This window comes from Xiphophorus couchianus, chromosome 14, assembly GCF_001444195.1.
Source record: "Xiphophorus couchianus chromosome 14, X_couchianus-1.0, whole genome shotgun sequence".
In the NCBI taxonomy this organism is placed as follows: Eukaryota; Metazoa; Chordata; class Actinopteri; order Cyprinodontiformes; family Poeciliidae; genus Xiphophorus; species Xiphophorus couchianus.
Window position 1 is genome coordinate 17161789 of NC_040241.1, and position 26387 is coordinate 17188175.

Below are 26387 nucleotides of genomic sequence, written 5' to 3' on the forward strand. Positions count from 1 at the left end.
TTCCTCCGGGAGTTGCGGGTTGAAAGCGAACAGCGGGAAGAGCGCTGTCCCCTCGTCACCACCACCACTCCAAGCCCCCCAGTCCAGACGACATTTCCCGTGTTCTCAAACCCAAAGCTTGACAGGTACGGGGCAAGGTGAGAATCCAACTATTAAACTGACTGAAGATGAATACATAAACTAAAAGCTGCTGGGGTAGAGACATTTTTTATACGCGTATTTGTGAGCCTGCCTCTTTATTACTAAATTGAATATAATTTCAGATCTTTGTATAACTTTTCTTCAGGTTAACTTAGAAAGTTAACAGGTTAATTATTGTTAACCTGGTTAATTTTATTAAATTTTCTAAACTACAAAAAATAGGAAAAATTGGACAGCTATTGATATCTGATAGTAACACTGCTGTTATACCAGATTTACCAAAACTTTATTTTATAAATGTTTTTATCCGATTACTTGATTAATCGTTAGAATAATCGATAGATTACTCGATTACTAAAATATTCGTTTACAAAAGCCCTAATGTAAAGCAAGTCTTAACTTTTACTATTTGAAAATATTTCCCTGCATTTGAGCCATCCAAATCCATCCAGCCAAAACATTGAGTCACACCAAACATTAAATAAGTGCTAAATAATGTTAAACATATTTATTTAGATGAAATATAAACGAGGAAGAGTTTGAGGGACACGTTTGCCAAGGAGTCTCCTCTCAACGCCGCCTAGAGCGATTTTGAAGCAAAATGCCAAGCATGTGATTTCAAAGCGAACACACATCGGATGCACAACACGTTTGGTGAGAACGCACCATAAAGAAACTTTATACGAGTTACAACAACACCTAATTTCCTTTTTGGAATTTAATTAAAAATACTTTGAGAACCAAAACCTATTTAGTAAGCGTCAAACTTTCTATATTCCTCCCTCATTTAAAACCTGCCGCTGTGTCACAACAACCCTGATTCTGAAAGGAATGTTTCTCCACTCTGCTTCATAGTTTAGCTTGTTGGGTCTTTCCGCTCACACCGCCCAGCATGAAGGTGACCTTCACAAGGCAGTTGTGCTGCTTGGAAAGCAGACGTGTAATTACAACAGCGGCAGAAGTATGACCGAAGATATGACGAAAAGTCGTCGCGCAGTTCTGCTACATGGCCATCTGGTCGGCTGACATGCTAAAGCTAACGCGGTTATCAACGTTCCTACGGAGAACCAGCTGCCAGGCGGATCCTTCACAACAGGCGATCCGGTTAAAATCATTACAGGGTTAAAGCCTGGAAGAGTTTGGCATAAAGGTGGTAAAAGAAAAGATAAAAGGGAAATATTTGTATTTCAAACCTTCTCAAAGCCATCGTCTACTTAGAATTTCCTTTAAAATTAGACATTGGGATCCCAGGAAGCCAATTATTACCACTGATTTTGGGAATGTCCTTTACTTGGAAAATAAATTACGTTTAACTGAGAAAAACGTCATTTCGGGTTCAAATAATCAACTGCTGTAAATATTAAAACTAAATATTTATTAGGAATACTAAGAAAAGCAATTAAAAAGACATAACTTAAACCTGATATAATAAGTTTAAATGAAAGGTTTGACATCATAGGTGGTATATTTGTGATGGGAAAGAATCACTTTCTTAGACATTCAAACAGATGTGGAAGAGATGGAAAATGTACATTCCCCTGATGTTTCTGTCTGTGTGAATTAAAAATAAAAAATGATTCTGCACAAAGAAAAAGCAATGAATTACTGTCTCGATCCAAACAATTCACGGGATCTAAAACACAATTTGCACCCCAATTTAAACTTTATTTGATGTAAATGACTCCTGTCTGTTGTACAGATGGACATTACGTGCTTAAATAAAAATAAACAAACAGTGGAGACATTTGGGGTAAGGAAAAAGCTCTCACCTCGTACTCACGGACCACCCTCATGCCTCGGCCTCCTCCTCCGTACGCCGCTTTGAAGATGATGGGGAAGCCGTAGGTCTGGGCGAATGCCTGCGCCTCCTGCAGGCTGGAGATGGGAGAGTTGGTTCCCGGGACCACAGGAACACCTGACATGCAGGAGGGGAGAAAATCAAACCTACAGTTTAGAAATGGTCCTTGAGGCTGATTGAATTTTTATTGTAACTACAGAAGCTGAACCGTTTTCATCCCTCACCGACAACCTGAAATAATTTAAGTTTGTGAATAGATCGGGTTTTAATCATTCAAAGCGGTTTACTGATGAAGCAACGCTTCTCCAAGGTCCTATTTTCATCCAAAGTGATACAAAACTCTGATTTCCTCCTCACCTGCTCCAATTGCCAGCGATCGTGCCTCCACTTTGTCTCCCATCTTGCGGACCGTGTCTGGGCTCGGCCCAACAAACCTGACTCCAGCGTCTGAGCAGGCCTGAGCGAAGTCTGCGCGCTCAGAGAGGAAGCCGTAGCCAGGATGGATGGCATCCACGCCGTTGTCCTAAGAAAAGAAATTAGCTCTACATTAGCGATGGAAGCTCTCGAAATGCTAACAGAGCACCGGCGGCGCTACTGCCGCCCAGGACTAGAGGTCGAGTTAAAGTATTTTCCATATTTGACCATTTTTGTTTTTCTTTTACAAGGTGGAAAAATGTGAAGCCCGTCTGTAATTTGACAGGTTATAATTCACACCCTTGACTAGTGCACATGGGCAGACATTACAGACTTCTCTGCCCTGGAGAGACCAGACCAGGAGACCGGACACAGAGCTGCAGAAGTACTTATCGGATCACACAATCCGACCAGAGGTACGCGTCTGTTACGACCCGTCTAGGGGTGGCCAGATCATAACATGAAAGGTCCCTCCTCGTCCCATCCCAAACAGCCAACACATACAAAGTTAAACATTTTACAATGATGTTTATTAAAAAATATATGTTTGATTTAAATATAACAAAAATGGAGCATATAACTTCAGAATGAGCTAGTGCCAAAACAACAAACAAAAGGAACTATCTAAATAATAATCAACTTACCTAACCGAAAATAAATAAACCAAATGACAAAAACTTACCTCCCTAACTAAAAAAACAGGAAAGAACTAAGGCAACATAAATGGCAGCTCACTCCTACAAACTCCAAACCAAGAAGTTGAACAAACAAAACAAACAGTGTGGCCGGTTGAGATGAGCAGAGGAGAGATCTTCCAGGAAGTCCACGTCAGCCGCTTTTATACTCCTCACATCCGGGAAGCCACCAATCGGACGTCCCCCGTCGTCCTCCAGGCACCAATCAAAAACAAGTACCTGCACACTCATTTACATAATAACATTTAACGACTCCAGTCGTAACAGCGTCATTCATTGTTTCATTTATGACGCTGATGGCAGCAGCAGCAAAACACCAGCAGCTCCTACGGCCAACTCTCCTCTTCCTCTATTTGTTCCTCCTCATCTTCATCACCTCTTGAGATTTCTACGCTCCCATCGATTTCACCGCGCTCCAGTTCAACTTGAAAAGGCTTCACGACTTCACTCAATGAAGTTTCTAGCTCTGTTGGACCATTACACGTCATTTTCCCAGAGTGCATCGCAGTTAGAACAACATGCCGACGTTCGTGTGACAATATTTTATTAAAATTTCTAAAAAGGAAACTAAGTAAAGTCTATTGTTACATGTAGCCATGGATAAGGTGCTGAGCTGAAGCTCACAGGCAGCCAGATCCAGTGTTGGCCGATCCTAATGGATAAAGCCATCACTGGCGCCGTATGTGCCATCTGCTCTTTTACACGAGGCGGGCTGTAATTACGGACCGTCTTGTTGCTCGGGGGAAACAGCGTTGCCAGGCCAGAGGAGGCATGTTGCCACACACAGGCGAGCAGGTTCAGACACCCACAAATAAAAACGTAGAGAAGATCAAGTTGGAGACGCCAGCTGAAAATGAGCTTTCAGACGAGAAATCTCACAGAAGGCATGGAGAAAGACATCGGTATTTCTGTCACACATTAAGGAGTGACGGAGTGAACAACAGGTAAACATACACCGACATTCATCGTGAAAGAAAACAGACACATCTTCCTGGCATGTGGTGGCGGCGCTCCTAGACAGCCAGGCTGATTTAGAGAAATGAGTTGGATGGCGATGCCTCCCTCGGCTTGGCTGGTCGAACACGTGGAGGAAAAAAACCAAAAAAAAAAACAAGAAATCACACACCACGAGAGACAGGTCAGAAGAACGACAAAGAACAACTGCAGCTGGTGCAAAGAAAGGTGAAAAAAAGGAGCAAATCTGATCGGTGGGATGATAAAGCTGCAGGAAATGAAGGTGGGGAAAAAGGAAGATGGAAAACTAGATTGAACAGGAGGGACATGGGACACGCACAAAGAAGTGAACAAAAGACACAGGTGTGCAAGAGAATGACAAGCAAGCCAAGAGCAGACAGGAAGGAGTGTCAGAGCTGACATTTCTCCTCTTTTATAGGTCCAAAAATATGTTTTTTTGTGTATAAAAACAATCAGATGTGTTCATTAGGTCAGATTAAGAGCCTCCATAAATTCTGAACAAATGAATCTAAAGAACGCCACGCCTCTACTGCTACACAGACGATAAGTCGGCTTGTTTTGGGTTGAAGCAGCAGCAGAGATGGAGTAGTTTTAATATGGCAAGCCATTTAGCATTCAATCAAATCTCAACAAAAATATCAGTTCCCTAAACAGCAACAACAACTGGACATCAACTCAACTTTTCATGTATCGATACATCACTAATGGAAATATGTAAACTTATACTAAGCTCCAAAATAATCTACATGCTCCAAATTATATTTATTTTTATATCTTGTTCACTACTGCCCATGTTTTCTTTTCCCCTTTCTGTACGTTTCTTGTTTTAAATAAAAGTTATTGAGGGAAAAAAAACAGAATGTGGGGAGAGGAAACTGAACTGATGCGTAAACAATCTTCACCCGCTTACAAATTGAACCTCACACTGAATTAAATGTTCACAAAACAGCCAGGTAAACTAGAGCTTTAGCTAAAGTTAGCCGAGTCGCTAACCAAAAAAAGAATTTGCTTCACCATTGGCAGACGTGTTCTTGGCTCTCCGAGTCATTTAAAAAGACATGAAAAAAAGAATATTTGAGGTCATGTCAAGAAGAGATTTTAAAGTTAAACCAATTACAAAAGTTGTTAAAATAAAAACAGAAGCTAATAAACCATAAAAACCTTCAACCATCATGCTCTATCAAACTTTTATATGTCATATTAAAATGTCTGCCTCTGGAGAGGACAGACATCCTCTCCAAATATCACCCATGTTCTGTTTGAGTTTACACATCACAGTTTATAGCAGTACACGTTAGTAAATATCCTTCACCTTGGCCACTTTGATGATGTCTGGAATGTGCAGGTACGCCGCAACTGGTGGCAGGCCCTTTCCAATCAGGTAAGCCTCATCTGCCTTCTGCCTGCAAAGTGCAAAAACAAAACATTAACATGCATGTTAATGTTTTCCTCCACGCATTCGGTCCATAAAACTGCACCAACAGCAGTTTTATGGCCGATCTCCGATCTTTAAAAAATCCTGACCTGTCTATTCTGTTTTTGGCCAATTTTATTTTGTCTGAAATGTTGCTCATTATAGCAACTAAAAAAGTGGAAGGACTATTAAGTGCAGACATGACCTGGTGGGCCAGTCTGTCAGTCAAGCCTCTCACAGGAAATCGGAAGAGGACAGTGGCTGAATTTTAGACCTTTGCTGAGGTAGATAAGATTTGCTTCACGTTTAAATTGGCCGATCACCACTCTCCCAAAATTAAGGAAATCAGCACCGATAAATTGGCACACCGTTAATTGAGGAGTAATGAAATTACCGTATTTTCCGGACTATAAGGCGCTACTTTTTTCCCCACGCTTTGAACCATGCGGCTTTTAGCCCGGTGCGGCTTTTCTGTGGACTTTTCTTCAACCACCACGGGGCTCTTTAGCAGGAAGTGAATCATTCAAAGTCAAAATTGGAAATCAAAGAAGAAAGAGCTGATTTTCCAATTAGAACAAGCACATGCTAGCAGCAGGCACGGCGGAGAAATGTTTTCAAACTCAAACCCCCTCATCATGGAAACCACACGAAGAAGTTCATATGATGCAGCTTTTAAGTTGAAGACCATCGATCTGGCAGCACAGATCGATGGCTGCTGCACGTAAACTCGACGTGAACGAATCCATGGTTCGACGTTGGAGACGCAGGGCTGCGTCCTTAACATATCCAGCAGATTTATTAAGGATGCTGCCCGCTGCTGCGCCCTTGTGGAAAACAGAGAGGCGGAGATACCAGCAGCCTTTAGCCCGTTGCGGCTTATATATGTATGTTTCCAGGGGTTTTTTGTGTGTTTTTTTTTTTACTTTGTGGGTGCAGCTTATAGTGAGGTGTGCTCTATAGTCCGGAAAATATGGTATCTATAACTCTTGGCTAAGTGATATTTACTTGGTTTTTATACATTTAGCCCGCTAACTTTGCGTCCAGTCAGGATTTCCTGTAACTGAGTGAGAATAAAGATGGAGGGCAAACGTAGAGTAACATGTCAACTGGGATTGAACAAGATTTTTTAACGTTTACCCTCCAAACAACTCGACATTTGTTGCCATTTCACACGAAAACCAGCAATGATCAAAGCACCAATGGGGGAAAAGAGGCTTCAAACTTTTCTTTGTTACTCGGCGGTTGCATCATTTGGACAAGACGTGATTTATTTACTGAAGCCTCTGAAGACGGTCGTTACCTGTGCATCTGTCCGGTGTCTTGCTCAGAGTAAACAGCCACGGTGCGAATCCCCAGTTCAGTGCAGGCTCTGAACACTCTGATAGCAATTTCACCTGGGAAAAAATTAAAATTACAGAGGAGGAAAAGTAAATGAAATCATTCAGCTGTGAGCATCACAATGACTGAGGTTTTAATCATTTATGTACTTGAGGTTTTCCTTCATTTTGTAACCAGTTCCAAGCTTGTATGCATCACTTGTAGGCCTGTTGCGACAAGCAATAAATCAATCGCATGATAAATTAAAACAATTTCCATTTGCATAATTTATAGTTTTTCTCTTTTCTCCACCAAAAACTTACTGACAAAAGTCAAAAGACTTCAGTTTGGTGCTTTGTGCTCAAATAGCCCTTTTTTGAAGAATGATAGATAAAAAACTTTATTAATCCCTCAGGGAAGAAATAAAGTTTTTATCTATCCATTTTGTTTTGTATTATTTTATTTTTTCATATATTTTTTAAGAATAATTGTATTCACAGAGACTTCATAATTCATTTTATTTGTAGTTTTGTTTTTTATTTTAGGTATTTAAAGAGTCTTCCAGTTCCAATGTTTATTGCTGTTTGAGTTGTTGCATTATTATGTCTTTACCATTATATAACTTAAAACGGCCTCAAAACAACAATATTATTGTTTATCTAACACTTGTTAATTTAATGTCAGGAAAATGATGTTTTTATAGGTTTTTAGAAATATGAATCAGAAAATGAGGTGGTCCCTTTACTCCAACACCTTAAATAAAACAGAAGCAGTAAGAAGTCATTTGAAAACAAGCTTGATCATTTATATTTGCATGATAGTTTGTTTTTCTGGTGTCTTTCTACCAAAAACCGTCTGGTGAACCAGTCTCTACCAGCCACTTTTAGACAGCACAATTATTTCCAGGTTAATTAATTTTCAGAGACTTCAGGATACATTTTATTTATTTTGGATATTTAAAATGTCTTCCACTTTTACATGTTAGCTAGAAATTAACGTTTATTATTCTTTGAGTGAGTGAATGTAGTTGCATTACAACTACACCTTATATATTTTTGACTAATATATTACTTGGAAACTGTCTCAAAACAAAAATGTCATCGTTTATTGCAAAACCTTCTGGAACAATTTATCGTCCTGCAAAGTTTATTGTGCCAATTCCTAAAAATGTCAGTCCGATGTGAACGAGTCTGATCCGTTTTATAAAAAGAGGAAACATGTGAGTTTGGTAGAGAAAGAGGCGGCTACTTAAGCCACCTTGAGTTTTATCAAGCTAAGCTACATTATTCAAGTTTGTTCATGTTTCCCACTGTAAAACTCAAGCACTTTAAGCATTTTCAAGGCAAGTTTCAAACTTTTCCAGCACCACAATTTGGAAATAAAAACAAACTAAAACAGTTTGAAATCAGTTTTATATGATATAATTTATTATCATTAATATTTTATTGTGATAGTATTCCATATTCTACAGCAGAAACAATTAAACTACAATGTAACAAAATTTTGTTTAAAAATGTCGACCAAACCATATACACCCGACTGGTCCAAGAAAGTTATAAAAAAAATCTCTAGAAAATGTTCTTGGCAAGATTTTTGGCATTTAGCAAATAGAAATAAATTTTCTAATTTCAACTAATGTAAAATAGGAACATTTTAGTCTAATTTAACTTCAGATGGTGAGTAAAAACCGTCTCGTTTCAACTGTAAACAGAGTTTTTTAAATCTACACATTAAAAATGCCAGTGTTAAATTAATACTGGTTTTTACCAGTCAAGACTGGTCCAAGAAAGTTACAAAAAAAATATTCTTGTCAAGTTTTTTTCTCATTTAGTAAATAGAAATAAATTTGCTAATTCCAACTAACTTAAAATAAGAAAATTTCAGTCTGATTTAACTTCAGACGGTGAGTAAAAACTGTAAATAACAGCATTTAATCTAACATTAGCTTGCACTTCAATACTTTATTGCAAAACTGCTCAGTTAGAATACCAAGCATGTTTAAGGACTTGAAACAGAAATTAAGCACTTTCCAAACCTTATTTCAATGATTTCAAGCCGCCAGACATTTCCATCCACTTCACAACTACGCACCATTTCGGTTATCATAAAATCTCAATAAAACATACTGAAGTCTCAATAATTGTGAAAGACACCATATGTGATGTGCAGGAAAAAAATAAAAGCCATTTGAAAGGTAGAAAGCAGCAAAACTAAAGAGCTTAGCAGACATTCGCTGACAGAAAAAAAACAAAAACACTCCTTAGCGTTCATCTTGCTGTCACAGGAACCAAACGCTCAAAAAAAAAAAAAAAAAGCACAGTTTAGTGAAAAATCAACCTCAGTCACTGAAAGCTGGTATGTTTTGTTTTTGTTTGAAGGGGAGGACAGGAGACGGCATTTAAATGTTTGTGCAGCTTTCTTTAAAAAAGAAAAAAAGCAACGACTAACATCACAAAGGGAAAATTAGTCAGGGAGAGATTTATAGAAAAACAGATTAGACGATTTGAATCAGAGTGAAGGCTGGGGTGACGGGTCCTTTAAAGAAGTGACAATCAAAAACGAGCAGTGTGGCGTCTTTAATGGAGACGCAGATAAGATTAGAGGAGACAAAAGCAGTGGGAGGGAGGAGGTAAATGAGGAGGAGTAAATGAGGGAGTCACAGCAGGGCAGAGAGGGAGACAACAAGTGGCTTGCAGCAAAAATCACATCTGACAAGAGCTGCAGAAACGAATCGAGAAGAGGAGCAACAAGCATGGAGGAGAGGAAACGCTGACAGAGTGCGGTAGGACTGAAAACCAGAGCGTTTATACTGGGAGTGATGGGTAGATGCAGCACGTGTGTTTAATTAGAGCAGCACCAGATCAACAGTCAGATGTGTGAGTAAGTTTGTCATTTAAAATGGATGATGACAGAGAAACAATCGTCTGTCCGTCTGGACCGGACTTGACAGGAGAGACTCCAATTACTCAAACATCAACGCAGATTTGTTGTTGAAATACAATTTTCTTTTTTTGCATGGATGATGATACGACTAGATAAAACTGCAATCAGACTTCTGTTTGGACGGTTTACAATGCTCAAGTGATTAATACACAAATAACTTTGACGTTGCAGAGCAGCAAACAGTTATGGAAGTAACAGATGGAGCTGATTATGAATCGATTTCAAAGTTTATTCAGCCAAGTTTATTCTTGTGACTTCTTTTATCATCACAAGACAAAAGACGCTAACGAAAAGAAACCAAGCTAAGAGCAACGGCCTTGTGTGACGCATTTACTGCAACTTCTGTAGACAAGTCTGACTGGATGCGAAGTCAAAACCAGAACAGATTTCATTCATAATTTCATATTTATAATTTTCAGTCATTGTTTACATCCTGATTTACAGAGTCTGGCTTCTTCTGGTGCAGAGTTACGATGCATGTCTCACGTAAATTACCTTACAGACGTGAACAAGTCAGATGTGGCTGGCATGGAGTCTGGTGCAAAGTAGACATGTGCTGTCATGTGATAACCTTGAGTAAAAATACTACAACTACTTGATAAAAAATAAATTAATCACAGTTATAGAATAATCCAACTCCAGACACTTTGCCAACTGTGGTTTTCATGCAGCATTTCACTAAAACAATTAACAACCCATCTTCCTTTAGCTTCTACACGGAGAATGTTTTGAGTTTGTTGCAAACCGCGATGTTTCCTGCATTTGTTTTTCATGGAGGACAGAACACAGGAGAGTCTCTTTCTGCCAGTTAATCAGCAGTTATGAAAAGTTAAGAGTTAATTTGTACTTCTACCAGCAAAAGAAAACCTTAATCCATCTTTCACTTTTTCTTAAAAAAGGACATTTGTAGAAATATTAAAATCTAATTTCTTGAATTACAAGCAGCACATCTACAGCAAAGTTTTTCATCTAAAAATGAAAAGACGCGATCTGGAATGGGTCGTAGCAAAAAGTAAGCATTTGGGTTCAACATACTATTTTGCCCCAAAACATAGACAAAAATAAAAATAATCTGAGCATTTCTTTTCTTCAAACCATCTCGACTCAATCTGGAGATGCAGCGCCATGTTGAAAAATATACAGTAATGACTTGGTCCGGAGATCAGAAAACTGAAGTTTTGAACCTTTATCCAGAAAACTCCTGTAAGAATCTGTGTTCAGACGTCAAAAACAGGAGGAAAAGCAGAACCCAACATGTGATGAACTGCAGTTTTCATCAATATTACAGAAGTTCCTCATTAAAACACTCCAGTACGGCCTCCCATCGAGTCTGCTTAAATATTAGCAATCAGAAAAGAAAACTTAATGCAGCACATTAAAAATGAAACGACCTGAGAGTCTTTCTGCCTCAGGAAAACAGTAAAAGTAACAGGCTTTTCTTAAATTATACATGAAACAGCGTTTAATTCAACAGCAACACTTGAATATTAGTGCTGGATGAAAAGTTTTACCTCTGTTGGCCACCATGACTTTCTTGATGGGTCGGTACTCGGTCTGTGGGGCAGAGTGGGCGGATCGGGAGAGGAGACACGCCCTCCTGACGGTGAGCAGGCCCAGGCCGCCTCGCACCGCTGCAAACCTCAACATCCTGACAGGGGCAGAAAAAAAGAGGAAAACACAAATAAAGGTCAAGTTAAAACATGGGGAAGAAGGTAAGAAACAAGAAAATCAGTGCTAGCTAATCCTCAACCGCTAATTATAAACATTAGTTGGTTTAAAGCGCTATTTAGCAGAAGCTAACGCTAAAGTGCTACCTTCAATTCAAATTATATCTGCTGTTGGGAGACTACAACTCCCAAACAACAATTTAATTTTGACATTTGCATACTCCATGATGCTCTTAGACATTGTATTTATATCTTGTTATCTAATATTAGTGTTTTATTTTATTACTCTATGCTTGATTGAAGTAAAATTAATGAGAAAAAAGAACAAGATTAAACAGAACTGCTGCGTAAACTGTGGGAAAAAAAGAGCATGAATCTAAACACCTAACTATTTGAACAATAAACAGTTAATAACCAAAACTTCAACATAGATGTTTAAGTTCATTCAACAGAAAGTTTACAACCAGCCAAGTATGTTAACACTTCTGAATTTATCCATAGAAATCAACTTAGAAGTTAAATGTGTCAAACGTTTTCAAAGTTAGCTAATATGCTAATGAAATAATTAGCATAGCTATTAGCATAAGAGTTTTGTTTATTTTTTGTACCCCTCCAGGGGGTCTTTTTGTGGGCTCTATTGTCCCTTATACAAAAGTAGGCTGACAGGAAGGAAAGGAGGGAAGACATGCAGCAAATGTCACCGACGGCCGCGTCGAGGACTCAAGGCCTCCAAATATGGGTTGGGCTAACCCCTACGCCACGCCCCCTTGGTCCCCAACCTATTTATCACCGCAGACCGGACCGGTCAAGGCTTTGCGATTTTACTGCGGCCCTGGGGGAAGGAGGTCTCGACACAATTTTTAATTTTTTGCCCCGATTTTCCCCTAATGACAATCTTAGAAGGTTCTGAGTTCTAAGATTGTCGCTTGTGATAATTGAGGTATAATGAAGGTTATTCTACTTTTAAAAAGGAAGAGATTTGGTAATATGTTTATTTTTGCTTTCATTTTAAAGTCGTACGCAGGGCAACAAAAATCCAGCAACTTTTCAATCAAAAAAAGCCTCGAGAAAACTTGTTTGATGTTTTGGGCTGATAAAAGGTTTTTCCATGACAGCTCTCGTTTTTATTTGCTAGTTTGTTTTTTACTAAAAGCATTTTCTGCAGCAACAACAGAAAATAAAAATCTTTTATTTCAGACATACAACTATTGGTTCTAAACTTTGTCTCATCAAAATATCATGTTTAGCATGCTGCTCTGAAGGTTAAAGGAAAGTAATTGCTAGATTTTGTCTCAAAAGCTTGGAACATCAATGATTTAATAAAATGACCAAACTAAACATGTAGAGGCAGAATTCCTTGAACTAGAAAAATTATGTAGATGATGCAAGAATATCCATCCATCCATCCACCCACCCACCCACTCACTTCGGGCTGCGCTTTGTCTGGTCCCAAACAAGACACCTGGAACCTGTCTGCCTTGGGTGACCCTACCAGGGGCGTAAAGCCCCAGACAGCAGGATCGTTGGGCACTCAAACCCCTCCACCACGATAAGGTGGCAGCCCAACGAGAGGTGATGCAAGAATAACTGAAATAAAACCAAAACGAGCCCCTTTTCCCCAATTATCTTTTACTATAAAAGCGTGGCTCGTTATTTTTGACTGAAGCTGCAGGGAGTTGCTGCGCCGGGCCTAAAGAGCCACCAGAGGCCTGATAGCTGCAGGACGGGGATCCCAGGGTTAGTCGAAGCAGAACGCAAAGAAAATATGTTCCTCTGATGGATTCAAGCTGCAAAAACAAACATTATGGGGCCTCTTCCCCTTTAAATGAACAATTCATCTGCACAGAAAGGAAATGCATCTCTGTTTCTTTGTTTCTATAAGTTTGGAAAGTCTGTTTTCTTCTAATCAAAACAAGAAAACTGGTTTCTGGGTCGAGCAGCAGAGTTAAGTTTGAGAAGAAGTCAGAAGAAAAATGTTTTTAAAACTCATTTCTCAAAAACAAAATCATGAGATGAGGTTTTATTTGTAACAAAACCTGGAAAGTGAAAACTAAAGGCTTCTGCAGTTTGATTTTAATAAAGAACAGGACCTCAGCTGTAAAAACAAAGCACAGTCCTGGAACGCACAGGCCGCGTTGTTCCCTTACAAACGCTGCCAAAACAAAACTTTACTCTTTAGTTTTAATCTAAAATAGAAAATGTGAAGATAAACAGTATAAAAGCTGATCATGTTACTAAATAAAGTGGCATTTTGCCTTAATAATGGGGCTGCAACTGACGTATTTCATTAATCAGTTATTCTATCGATTATACCGCTGATTAATCGTATAAAACCTTTGGCACATTCTGCAAATTTTTCATTTAAGCTTTTTTATACCAGAAATGCATCAAAAGATGCAAATAATTAAATTCCCTTTTAAATTATCAACATTTACTGCCTAAAATGTGATGTAGCTTTTCATCAGTGTGTCATACAAAGGATGCATCTGCAGATAAAAATCCAAGTTTATTTGTACAGCACAGTTCAGCAGCAAGGCGGCTCAAGGTGACTTGCATAATAAAAACAAAAAATTAGAAAGTTATAGAGAAAACACCACACCTTCCACAACTGAACAGACGTTATATTTTGATGAGTGAAATCACCAAAATCATATCAAATCATAAATATGTTGGTCAATGTTTCAACATTTCTTCCCAACATGTGAAAATCTCACATTTCTGCTCTTACCAACACAATGTAGGGCTGATCTGTTGACTGTTTTTCTATATTTTTATATTCTAGATTAGCTTGCATTGTGTTTTTTTTTTTACTTTATACGTCTTTAATTTCTGTTACTCATTTCTGTCCACTTTCTGCCATCACAGTTTAAATTTCCTACTTGAGGCTCTACTAAAAGATCATCTTATTAACTGATTAATAATTGGGCAGCAAAAGATGCTCAACTTTTCTACTGAATTTGAACCAGATGAAGATAAAACCTGAGTTACTAGTACAACATATTTACAAACTTTATCTTAAATGAAAAATGTATCTGTATTTGTAGCTTTGGCTTAATTACTTCTGACTGTGTTATTTCAGCCATTGACCTTTTCTTGAGTCTGTATACTTGTGTTGCTAAATCATTCCAATTATCAATTCATCACGATTAATACGATTAATCGTTTCAGCTCTCTGTCCACCATCCAGACGGTTAAGATGCGGCGGCTGCAGTCGGCCAGCAGACGACCAGGAAGTAAAGGATGTTTGTCAGCAGCAGGAGGTCAGAGGGACAAACGTTTATTACAGCTGACAAGATTAACGAGTATTAATGAAATACGGACAAACACCCAGGCTGCAGTTCATGTTCCGCAGATTTATCGACCATTATTTAAGATCTCATTTTTACCTCAACAGCCAAACTGTTGGGTTTGTCAGCCAAATGGTAAAATATGGGAGTCCGTTGCTCTCAGCAGCGGATCTGAAGGCGGCACCCTATAGCTTCGGCCATTTTTTATTCCTGCACAACTTCCCCTCACAGCAACCACAAACGCACATCCAGGGTGGGAAAAATCCTTCTGGCATCAGAAATTAATGTAAATATTGACTTTGAGATGCCAATTCGATGCAATCTGCATCTTAAAAGTTCAAATATTTGCAAAGACAATTCAGTTTCACGTTGATTTAATTTTATTTCATATTTTTAGATAATTTTTAGATAATTTTCAGGTTCATCTCCAATGGCAGCATTTACGTGAAGCATCTCTTTTCTTTCTACTTGGTGGAAACGTTACTTATTTTACCTCTTTTAAATTTGTATGGGTGTGTCTGCTGTCTAGAGCATTGGTTCTCAAATGGGGGTACGCGTACCCCTGGGGGTACGTGGAGGTACTGCAGGGGGTACATGAAGCTTTTCAAAATATCTTTAAAAAATCAGTAGGCTCCTCATAATAAGTCTTGGGAAAAATTATTTTGTAAAAAGTTAGATAAAATATAAATGTGTGTTCATGCACTGAATTTTATATTCAGTATTTAGTTTCAATATCCTTTAAAATAAAACGGACCCCCCCACCAAGTTAGTTTGACCCACGAACCCAGGGCACTCGTCAACGACCTGTCGTTGACGAGTGCCCTGTCATGATTACACTGTAACTATGGAGACGTGGCTAAAGCATAGCAGCAATGCTGCTGAAAGTATAGATAAAGTGAAAAAAAAGGCACTGTACCTCTTTTTTGTTCCAAAAATGTTTTGCCAGTGTCAGGGGGTACTTGACTAAAAATATATTTTTAAGGGGGTACATCACTGAAAAAAGTTTGAGAACCACTGGTCTAGAGGGTTAAAATCTCCCAAAGTTTTATTGCTATACTTTATCTTATTTTTCAATTGTATTATATGTCAACAATTTCATTATTTAAAAGTGAAAAAAATCTAATAAAATAAGCAACAAAGAGTGAAAAGCATCAATTCATTTGTTTTGACTAGCTTCCCTAAAAATCCTGCTTTAATTTGAATTTTTATTTTTTTTTAAATCAAGAGCGTTTTCCACTTATTCTGAAGCTTTTAGCACTAAATGTATGAATCAATTAGGCTCTGGGATTTTTAGAGCTTGGAGTCAATTATTTTAATCAAATTATGAGTTTTCAATGAAACTGGGGCTGTTCAATTTGTTCTTCAATTATGATTTTTGTCCCAAATAATCATAAAAAAATACGCAATTCACTCCCACCCCCCACACACTCTGCTTTCAAGCGTATTCTTATTCACTTCAATGAGTAATCATGTTAAATAATTACGTTTTAAACACTACCCAAAATGTTGTAATTATGATTTTATCCCCAACATAATAGAGTACCCTTAACAAGAAGAAAAATTGTTGGATTAAAAAGGGGAAAAACAAATAAATTGACTATTTTTTCTCTTTCAATTAAACTAATTTCCTTTAAAGGTCAAAGCAACCTTGCACATAAAAGAGCAGTGCTCAATTAGCTGGCTTACAAGCGTTTTACTATAAAAACACTGCTTAGTCCAGCGTAGTGGGAGGACTGACAGCTATCTCACCCAATAAAATGATTTAAAAATAGGAAAAAAGGACAGTTTTTCCAAGAAGCCATTAACTGATTTTCCTCCTGACATGAAAAACCCGAATCTACCAGCTGCAAGTGGGTCTAATTAGAGACAACGAGCTTCAGGTGTGACGCCAAATTACACCAACAACGAAGCCTGCAAATTACACAAAACTTTAAAACAAAACATCGTCACATCTTCAGCTTGAGTTGCAGCGATAAAAACGAGGTTAATGTTGGAGTTTGAAGTGAAATAATAACTGAATGGAAGGAGGGACGAGTTCAACAAGTTTGTCCTGTCAGTTAAATATTCTTTAAAAAAGTCACACTATTTTCTTTAACAACTTTTCAAAAAAGGTTTAATAAATGTGAATATTAGGGGGGAAAGAGCAGGGAAAAGTGGAAAAACGTTTAAAACTACCTCAACCAGTCGCTCAGCAGCTCATGCAATGCGCAGACGCTTCCAGATTCAGAGAAGGATGCACAGATTGATGACGTCTTCTTCTGGGCTGACTGCGAGCCACAGCGCCTCACTAGTAGTCTGTTGCTGCCACCCTGTGCTCAAACAGAGGTACTGCAGCTAAAGAAGGCCACGTTTTAGAGGTGACTGCGCCAAAGTCTTTAATAAATACAAGGTCATAGTTTTAAATATTTTTTAAAAGTGAATTCAGTCTACCTGCTGCTGGTTTTAAATTTGAGTTTGCTTGTAGTTGGTTTTTTTAGTAAATTATTGTGGACTAATACTGTTTTTGTTTTTTGGGGGGGGTTTTCACTTGACACTCTATTTATGGGCTTTAGGTTTAGTTTTTCCTGCAACAACACTTATAAAACACTAAATCAAATACATTTAACACAAACCAGGTGACATTAAGGAAAATAAATAAGTGACTTTGTCTCTGTTTAACCCTTTAACTGGCCCTGAAGAACAGACTGTGGTAAATAAAACCACTGTTATGTCTTTTTGGACTGTATATGTGTCTTGATAACGCATCCAGGCCGTAACAATACACTTTTTCAACACAAAAGCAACAATGTGACACGGTGAAACAGATACAGCTTCCCAAGGACAGAAGAGAGCCGGAAAGAAACTGCAAACACTAGCTTTAAGCCTTTGGTTACTGCACTGCGCTTTTTAGAAAGGAAAAGTTTTACTGAAGCTAAAGTTTAATTTCTCTCAAGAGCAACTCAATCCTCTACTTGCATGAATGTGAATAATTATCAATAAGCATAGTTAGCACCTGGACAAATTAACTCTAAACATATTTATTGTTTTAAAAGGCGTTTAGGTAAACATAAAATCTGATTTATATTTGATATTTTGTTTCAGATGTCAGGAAGCTCCCCTGCACACTGGAAACACTGAACCAGAAAATTAAACATGAAGACAACATGGACGATCTCTGCAGTGACAAGAACGCATCAGTGACCTCTGCACTGACGTTACGGTGGTTCATTGTCTCACTGGCTGCATTTTCATTAACCATATTACTGCCCAAATTAGAATTACAAAATAAACTCGCTGGTTGTAAATTTTAATTTTGAAAAAACTCAAGTTTTTTTAAAATAAAAAGCTGTTTTAAAATTGGTGTATTTCACAAAACTGGAACATGTTTTTTGCATCATCCAGTTGTGTCATGTGATCAACAACATTATGTTACTGCTGGCGGAAACGACTAAGAAGATGACAGGAAGTGATAAAATGATAACGCCCCACCATGATTTCTAATGACTTATCATGTGATTTTAATTTGGTTTTCTATTTAATGGAAACATCATAATTGCATAATTGTGTTTTTTTCAACATTAGTGAAATATCAACATAGTTTTATGTACATTTGTAATAAAATTACAGCTATCGTTAGCATGTCAAGGTCCCCAAACAATCAAGAAACATGAATGAAAACATTTTTATGCCATTTAAATTCTTTGCATAATGTTTTGGTTTCTGGTATCATAAGTCATAAAAAAATCTAAGTTTTGCACAGTTACAATTTTTAAAATGACCACAAAAAACATGTTTATAGTTGAATATGTCTCTGAGCATGTAAATCCTCTTAACCTTATCAAATCTGTACACAGTTGTCGTGCAGAATACAGATTTGCTTTTGCCTGGACATTGAAATCTTTCTCAGCTTTACTGGCTTCTTTAATGGTTTAGTGGAAACCAGTGACAGCCATATATGATGAGAAGTGAAAAAGATGAAGATGAAACCAGTTTGCAGCATGGCAGGTTTAATGATGATTCATTTAAAATTTGTTCTTTCATCCCTGATTCCTTTTCATCTTCAAACTATAACAATCTGTTCCCCTGCAGAAGGAAGAGATTTCATTATAGCTCAGTATTAATATGTAAAGTTGTGGTTGTAAATTCTGACTAATTCAAACAATGTAGTTGGTGTCTCTCTGTCTTTCCCATTGCAGCTTAACTTGTACAGTTTTTATGACCTTTTATTTCTGTTGTAAACTTTTGAAATCCAGAACTCACCTTCTTTTTTTGCAGTCAATGTTAATTTAGGGTAAGCAAATACGATCCAAGAGTGAACATGATAATAAAAGGCAAAGATCTTTTTCATTCAGTCCCCAAAACATCTGTTAAAAAATCATTTTGTCCTCTTTGGTTTTGTTTTCTACTTTCTTTTCTTCTCACTGCCTTACATAAAGTGTATGAGTGTAGCGAGAGTTTAAAGTCTGAAAATGAAGATAAGAATGAAGTTGTGGTTTGGGAAGAATCCTCATTATGCTCTGAGGGTTACAATTTGAGTCATTTTGGTTTTGGCACTTAAGCGTCAGATCCCTGATTTAAATCCTGATAAATCTGCAGACATTTTTGTTCTCTGCAATGGATTTTAACACAAGTATCAAGAGGAAAATGTACATTTTGTTTGCATGTCAACTTTTCACTCTAGCTGCGTTTCCATTGATGTTTCAAAAATAAATTCACTGAATGGCTGTATCAAGATTGGTTTATTTCGTAAAACTGCCATAGAAACATTTTTCACATAATCAACAATTGGATGTCGCCTCTGGCACAAACCACGAAGAAGAAGACAATAGGAAGTAGTAGGAAGGACGCAGCATATTTAATGTCTGAATGTCCATCAGTTTGTGACCATAAGCACAAGCACACTTTAATTATGCAGCAAAAATAAAACACCAACAAATCCACAAAGCATAAATAAGTTTTGGTTCTAAACTTATAGGCAATGCTGTATGTTATTTTGGTTTATATATCTTTATAATTGAAATAAGTCATGTGCAATAAAATGGCTTCATATCTAGAGGATAAATTTAGAGCTGGACAATAAATCAACAAAATATATATCCTAATAGACACATTATCCATGTCAATAGATAGTACGTTTGATAGAATATTCAATAATTTAACTGCATTGGTGGAATCAACTGACTCCCTCACTCTTTGGTTACCTAGCAACGACCTGTGGAGTTACTTGGGGAGAAGAAGTTTTTTCCACCATGCCTCATAACTGCTTAAAAATACAAAACAATGGTGTGGAGTAAAAACTGCGGATAAAAACAGGAAGTCAGACCATCAGTTTGGCATAATTTCAAATATTCAAAACAAAAAACTAATCAGTTACTAATAGACTGATAAGAAATTCCTATATTATGATTGGTTTTTCAGCCATATTGTCCACCTCTAGATATATTACATGCTACCAAAAAAAAAATCTGAATTATTATTAAACAAGTTCTTGTTTGTCATCCGCTGTATTCTGAGCATGATCAAAGTGACCTGCTTTATCTCACAGTCGGCTCTTGAGTCCCAACAAACATTAACAAACCGTCCAAATCGTCTATCCAAACACAAGACCAAAGTCCGCTCAACACCAGGCAGACAAAATCACATCAGCTCACTGCAGCGTGAGAGCGTTTCCCAGCCAAACCCAATCAGCTGTGAGTAAAAACTTAATAAATGTAGCTTTGACAGAAACAGAATGAGAATAAATCGTTGCCATGCAAAGACCAACAGAAGCACGTTGTATTATTCAAGCACCGGTATGTGTCAAAGTTTCTGAAATGCTGTCTTCATCACGTAGGGATGCTCAAAAACCAGTTACACCAATCCAAACTGTGATTGTGTCACTGGTGACAAGTAGTTTGCGTTAAATATGTAAAATATTAACCCATATATTCACAATCACTGTTCAAACTGCAGATGACGCTCAAACTCATTTACACAAATGAACCAACCAAAGGGGACAAACTAAATAAACCCCTCAGATATGAAAACACCCTAAATTACCATTACCATGGTTAGCTAGCATCCTAAAACAACTGTTAAGGATGTAATCTTAGGCAAAAGCTGAAACCCCTCAGCAAAAATACCACGACTTCTTTCCAACAGGCTTTTAAAGGTCCAGAGGAATGTGACCTTTGCCCTTTTGTTGAATGCAACCAAACATGTGGGACAGAGACGTTGTTCTTGTTTCAGAATTAGGCAAGTTTCACGTCAAAGCTGTTTGTTTAAAGCATTATTTTCCAAGATGCAAGTCATGTTTTTCTGATTCTGATCGCCACAACTCCTATAACTCTGGAGTTAGGCCAGTGTCCAAACTGGTGTCCAAACTGGGCCAAAACTAGCAAATTTAAATGACTGGTGGGTCACAAAATTCATTAAGTTAAAAATGTTAAATCATTTACATTTTTTTTCTTTACTTGCTGAAAATAAAGGAGCATTTTTTAAAAAATTATTAAAGATCTAAAACACGAAAAGGGCTTCGGACTGCTACATTATAAGAAAAACAAAATTTTGGGGGGTCATCAGGTGTTTTCTGTTTTGTTGGCCCAGTTTTTACAATTTTTGACTTGTAGTCAGAGGCCGAATAAAATCCTTTCAACGGCCACAAATGGCCCGCAAGCCACACTTTGGACACCGCTGGGTTAGACGATCTACATTGGAGTTTTCGATTCAATTTGACTAATCAATTTCTATCCAGGTCCTGGTGTCTTTAATACAGATGAAATCTCTCAAAAGAAAAAGAAAATAGCTTATTTTATCAAATATTGAGGAAAGTGAAAACAAACCTGACATTCATTTAAAATCTCTGAACTAAAAAAGGCCCAGTGATTTATTTCTTAAATGTACAGGATATTAAATTGAATGTCTGCTCAGAATCCTAATTCTGCATTTTTACCAAAGTTTTCTATACTGATAGCTGGAAAGCTACAATCAAACATGGAGGCAGGTACTTTCTGCCAAATGTCCTCCATGACCCACTCTCTCTCTTTCTTTGGTCGGCTACAAAACAACAGAAAAAGAACAAAATGACTATAAAACCAAGTTAATGAAGGTACGGGAACAGATCTGTCTGAAGTTACAAGCTACTGGGAGCACTGGGAGCACTGGTTCACACATTAACCTTACAGGGATCAAAGTTCCTAGAGATCAATGCTTTGTCACAAAACCTGTTGCACGGCTTCAACTTTACTCTAATTGGCCCAAACCTGAATCTGGATTTCTGCCGATGTCTGAGCAGCAGGCGTCAACCTTTCCTGGTTCACAACACTCAGAAATCACCACCATAAATACTAGATATGCTTTAAAATAATAAATAGTAGTGTGACGTTCACACTTAAAGTCAATGAATAGTTTGTTGTGGCTGTATTGGAAAATAGAAATATTAGATCTAGATGTGCAGAGAGCTACAACGTCTGCTGACCAAACTTACTGCAAACACAAAGTTTCATTCAAGACGTACAACAAAATCTGCAACAAAATCTAAGTACACTGAGAAAAATCTAACACTAATGGAGGAAAAATCCTCAGACCATCGCATCCTCCTGCCAACAGCCATCACAATCTACAATAACTACTTTAAGAATCTCAATTAAAATGACCTGCAACATTTCATTTCCCTTTGGGATCAATATATTGAATTTGAATCTATGGCCCTTTAATACCAGTACCTACTCAGCATGGCTCGACTCAGGTCTACATGATTTGGTGTGTTTTCCATTACAGCTGAGTCACATCTCTGGTGGGTTCAATTGTCGTATACTTGGGCGCTTCCAGAATCCGAAAATAGCAAGACGTAATCTGAACACGACAAAAACACAACGTAATAATGGAGGGCATGGAAGCCATGTTGAACATTCAGCTCAGTCTGTGGATTTTATCAGATCCCGTCCACATGCAGATGGTTTTAGGTCCATATAGGTATTTTATTGTTTATGCACAGAACAGGCGTTTAAGGAGATCAGAATGTAGGGCTTGACGAGATATCACGATAAGTATTTTATATCAGTCGATATTCATAATTATTGACTAGTTGTTGTTTTAGATATCTGAAATACAGCCAACTTAATAAAAACTGTTTTAGAAAACCCAGCTTAACCCTTCCACACCAAACGATCCAGCCAAATTTGCAGTACAGTCCTGTAATGCTGTCACACTTTGCGCTGTCTGTAAAATTCCAGCGGTTTTTGAAAGTGGAGATGTTGCGCTTTCCAGGCAATATCGGGTTATTGCCTTTGGGAGGGAGTGAAATTAATCTGAGGGGCACTCTTCTAATGGACGGTAAATTGGGAAGTAACTTAGTAGATATTGAAAGTTCCAGTTGTGATGGATAAATGGGCAAATATATATTTACTCAGGAAATTTAAAGAACTGTTTACAATTAAAATAAGCAAAAATATCCAGGCAGTGATTTGAAACTTTGGTCATAAAGGGTTAAATCTAGGGCTGGACAACATGGCTGACAAATTACTACATAAGCATTTCATATGAGTCTATCAATAACTATTGATCACTTTTTTCTTTTAAATATCTAAAATACTTCCAATTCAATTCAATTAGATTCAAAAATACTTTATTAATCCCAAAAGGAAATGAAATAACATTTATAAATATAATAATAATGATAAACTTTGTGACATCATCTTTCCTGTTTTACCGTTTCCTCTCATTCATTTTCTCCTTTCACTTTGCGTTGTTATTTTTTAATTCTTAAGAAATTATGAGCAACAGTGGCAAAACATTAAACTGCTTCTGTGCCAGTTACTCAAAAAGTTGTTGCTAAGTAACCAAAGAGTGAGAGAGTTGCTAAGTAACCAAAGAGTGAGTGAGTGAGTTCCTTTGATTCCACCAACTTTGCTTAGCTGGCCTTGAGAGACTGACCAGGTAAAGCCTTTCCTTTGCCTGCATCCCCCAGAATGCTGTGCGGTTCTGGATTGGAGTTCAGTGAAATTATTGAATATTCTATCTGACATATTGATCATGTGTCTATCGCGATATGTCATTGATTTATTGCTTAGTCATACCAGATACTATCATTTTTTTAAACCTGGTCCCAGAGAGGGGAAATTTTAAAGCGGTTTTAGTGAGTACTATGCATGTGTCCCACTGCCTTTTATTCTGAAAAATAAAAAACATGGCACCATTTGGTGTCGTTTGGTGATTTCTGCATCATTCTGCTTTACAGCGCCACCGATTGGCCTGGCATACCCACTACACCATTTTATGCCCAGTAAACGATTTTATCTTTTGTCATTTTTTTATAGCTTTAACAACAAATTGAAACAAACTGTGTCCTTGTGAAATACTGTGACCCAAAATATCAGATTAAAAACTGTTTATCTAGTTTCTTTCACTCGGCTCACACAAAGAGCTATGAAGCCGATGGGAGTCCAGCAGCATCCCTCACTCCAGAACATTTTCAATGAAATGCTAACCGGACAGGTCCAGAAAATCATCTCATATCCTCCCCTCAGAGTACCAGCCTCTTCATGAGGTCGGCATGTAGACTGAAACGCTTTCCTTCAAAGCCATAAGCAGCAACAAACACTAAAAAGTAACTGTAGCTAATGGTCTTCTAGATTTTAAACTATATTGCTATGTCTATAATATTAATTTCTCTTGTAATGTATCTATTACAGAAGTGTGAATATAACGTTATGGTTATGGATTTGGGCAAGACAAATTTCTTTTGGACAATAAAGCTTATTTTATCAATAATGGATTCATCCAGTTACCTGGGACAACTTATGTCCTCGAAATAAGGAAACGATATACTGCACACAGGAGTAAGTTGTGACTCAGTCAGTGGTGGTTTTGGCTTACCACTCTCCAAACATGCAAACATTGCACAAGTTTTGTCTAGTTTCCACCTGATTTATCTAAGAAATCACTATTGATCGCCTCTTACTTGCAAAGGCTTGCAAAACACTCACAATGTCACAAAACACTTTCAGTTTTGTAGATTCAACAACTAGAAACATTAGTTAAGTCAAATTAATGTCTTAACACATTTAGAGATTAGGCACTTACAGAACACTATGGAAAAAATACTTAAACTATTTTCAGTTTCACTTGTTTTACCTCTAGCAAGAGATTAAATGTTTCAGATTATAAAATAAATTCAACATCAGACTGACTGAAATGACAAAAAATAATTGCCTAAAAACCTAGAGACTAGTTGCACTTTTTATTGCACCAACACGCTTCTGCAACATCTGGCAATGAGTCTGATTGATCAGCGCTGATCAATTTAGTTTTAATTCCGTCACATTTGAGGATTTTCAAACATTTACAGCCTGATTGAGTCGACAGAGCAGCATCTTTCAAGATTCTCTGCTAAAGTTGAATTTATGGATTCAATCATAAATTCACAGTAAGTTGTCCAGATCCTGAAAAAGTAAAGCAGCCTCACAGCATCATACTGCCTCCACCGTGTCCCACTGACACGCTGTCTTAGCTTCATGTCACAACCAATCTCCAAATCAATCCCACCTCAATGCTGTTAGTCCACAAAATATCAGAGGATATTCAGAAATATGTATAAGCATATACATATTTCCATGTATATGCTTTTCATAATTGTATTTATTTTATATGTAGTTATATTACAGTACTTACAATATCACACTTATTTAAATATTTTTTATATAAATTTTAAATTGCTTATGGTTATATTTGTATTTACAGATATTTAACGCTTGGGGTGGAGTAACTTGTCCATGACTAAGCTGTTTAATTCCCCTTGGGATCAAATAAGAATATCATATTCTATGTATATATTTCTATAATATATTTGGAGATATTTATCTAATATATATATATATATATATATATATATATATATATATAGCACCCTGAGACTGAGGACTAGTGAGTGTCAGAACCACAGTCCAGGACGAAACAACTAAGATCCATAAATACATCAGGGACAAAGCCTCAACAGACAATGTGCTCAGTGAATATCTCAGACAACAGGGAACGGAGGTTGAGGTGCCAGAGATACCATCATGGGAGGACAAGCCCCTGCATGGGATGTACCACCAGCAAATAACCCAAGTGGCTGATATCAGTAAATCCTACCAATGGCTGGAAAAAGCTGGACTCAAGGACAGCACAGAGGCCCTCATCCTGGCCGCCCAGGAACAGGCCCTAAACACCAGAGCAATAGAGGCCCAGATCTACCACACCAGACAAGACCCAAGGTGTAGGTTGTGCAAGGAGGCCCCTGAGACAGTCCAGCACATAACAGCAGGTGCAAGATATTGGCAGGGAAAGCGTACATGGAACGACATAACCAAGTTGCAGGCATAGTGTACAGAAACATCTGTGCAGAATATGGACTGGAAACCCCGAGATCAAAGTGGGAAACACCCCCAAAGGTGGCGGAGAACGCCAGAGCTAAGATCCGGTGGGACTTCCAGATCCAGACAGACAAAATGGTAATGGCGAACCAACCAGACATTGTCGTAGTGGATAAACAACAGAGGAAAGCCGTTGTGGTAGATGTAGCAATACCAAGCGACTGCAACATCAGGAAAAAGGAGCACGAGAAACTAGAGAAATACCAGGGCCTCAGGGAGGAACTGGAGAGGGCCTGGAAGGTGAAGACCACAGTGGTGCCTGTGGTCATCGGGGCCCTCGGGGCAGTCACCCCCAAACTGGACCAATGGCTACAACAGATCCCAGGAACAACATCAGACATCTCAGTCCAGAAATGTGCAGTCC

The 26387-nt window shown here is 37.8% G+C and overlaps 1 protein-coding gene across 2 annotated transcripts in view; it reads right to left on the minus strand.

The window, feature by feature from the left end:
• pcxb (pyruvate carboxylase b) overlaps nt 1–26387 on the minus strand; it is a 369757-nt gene that overhangs the window by 338008 nt on the left and 5362 nt on the right. The window contains exons 1-6 of one of the 2 annotated variants that reach the window (XM_028039332.1): nt 16827–16844; nt 11209–11345; nt 6738–6831; nt 5336–5426; nt 2297–2462; nt 1911–2056 (exon numbers count right to left, since the gene is read on the minus strand). In XM_028039332.1, coding sequence (XP_027895133.1) covers nt 1911–2056; nt 2297–2462; nt 5336–5426; nt 6738–6831; nt 11209–11344 — 633 coding nt within the window. In that variant the 5' untranslated portion in view covers nt 11345; nt 16827–16844. Of the gene's footprint in view, nt 1–1910; nt 2057–2296; nt 2463–5335; nt 5427–6737; nt 6832–11208; nt 11346–16826; nt 16845–26387 lie in introns of those variants that run through there. The other variant, XM_028039331.1, reaches the window with a different exon arrangement.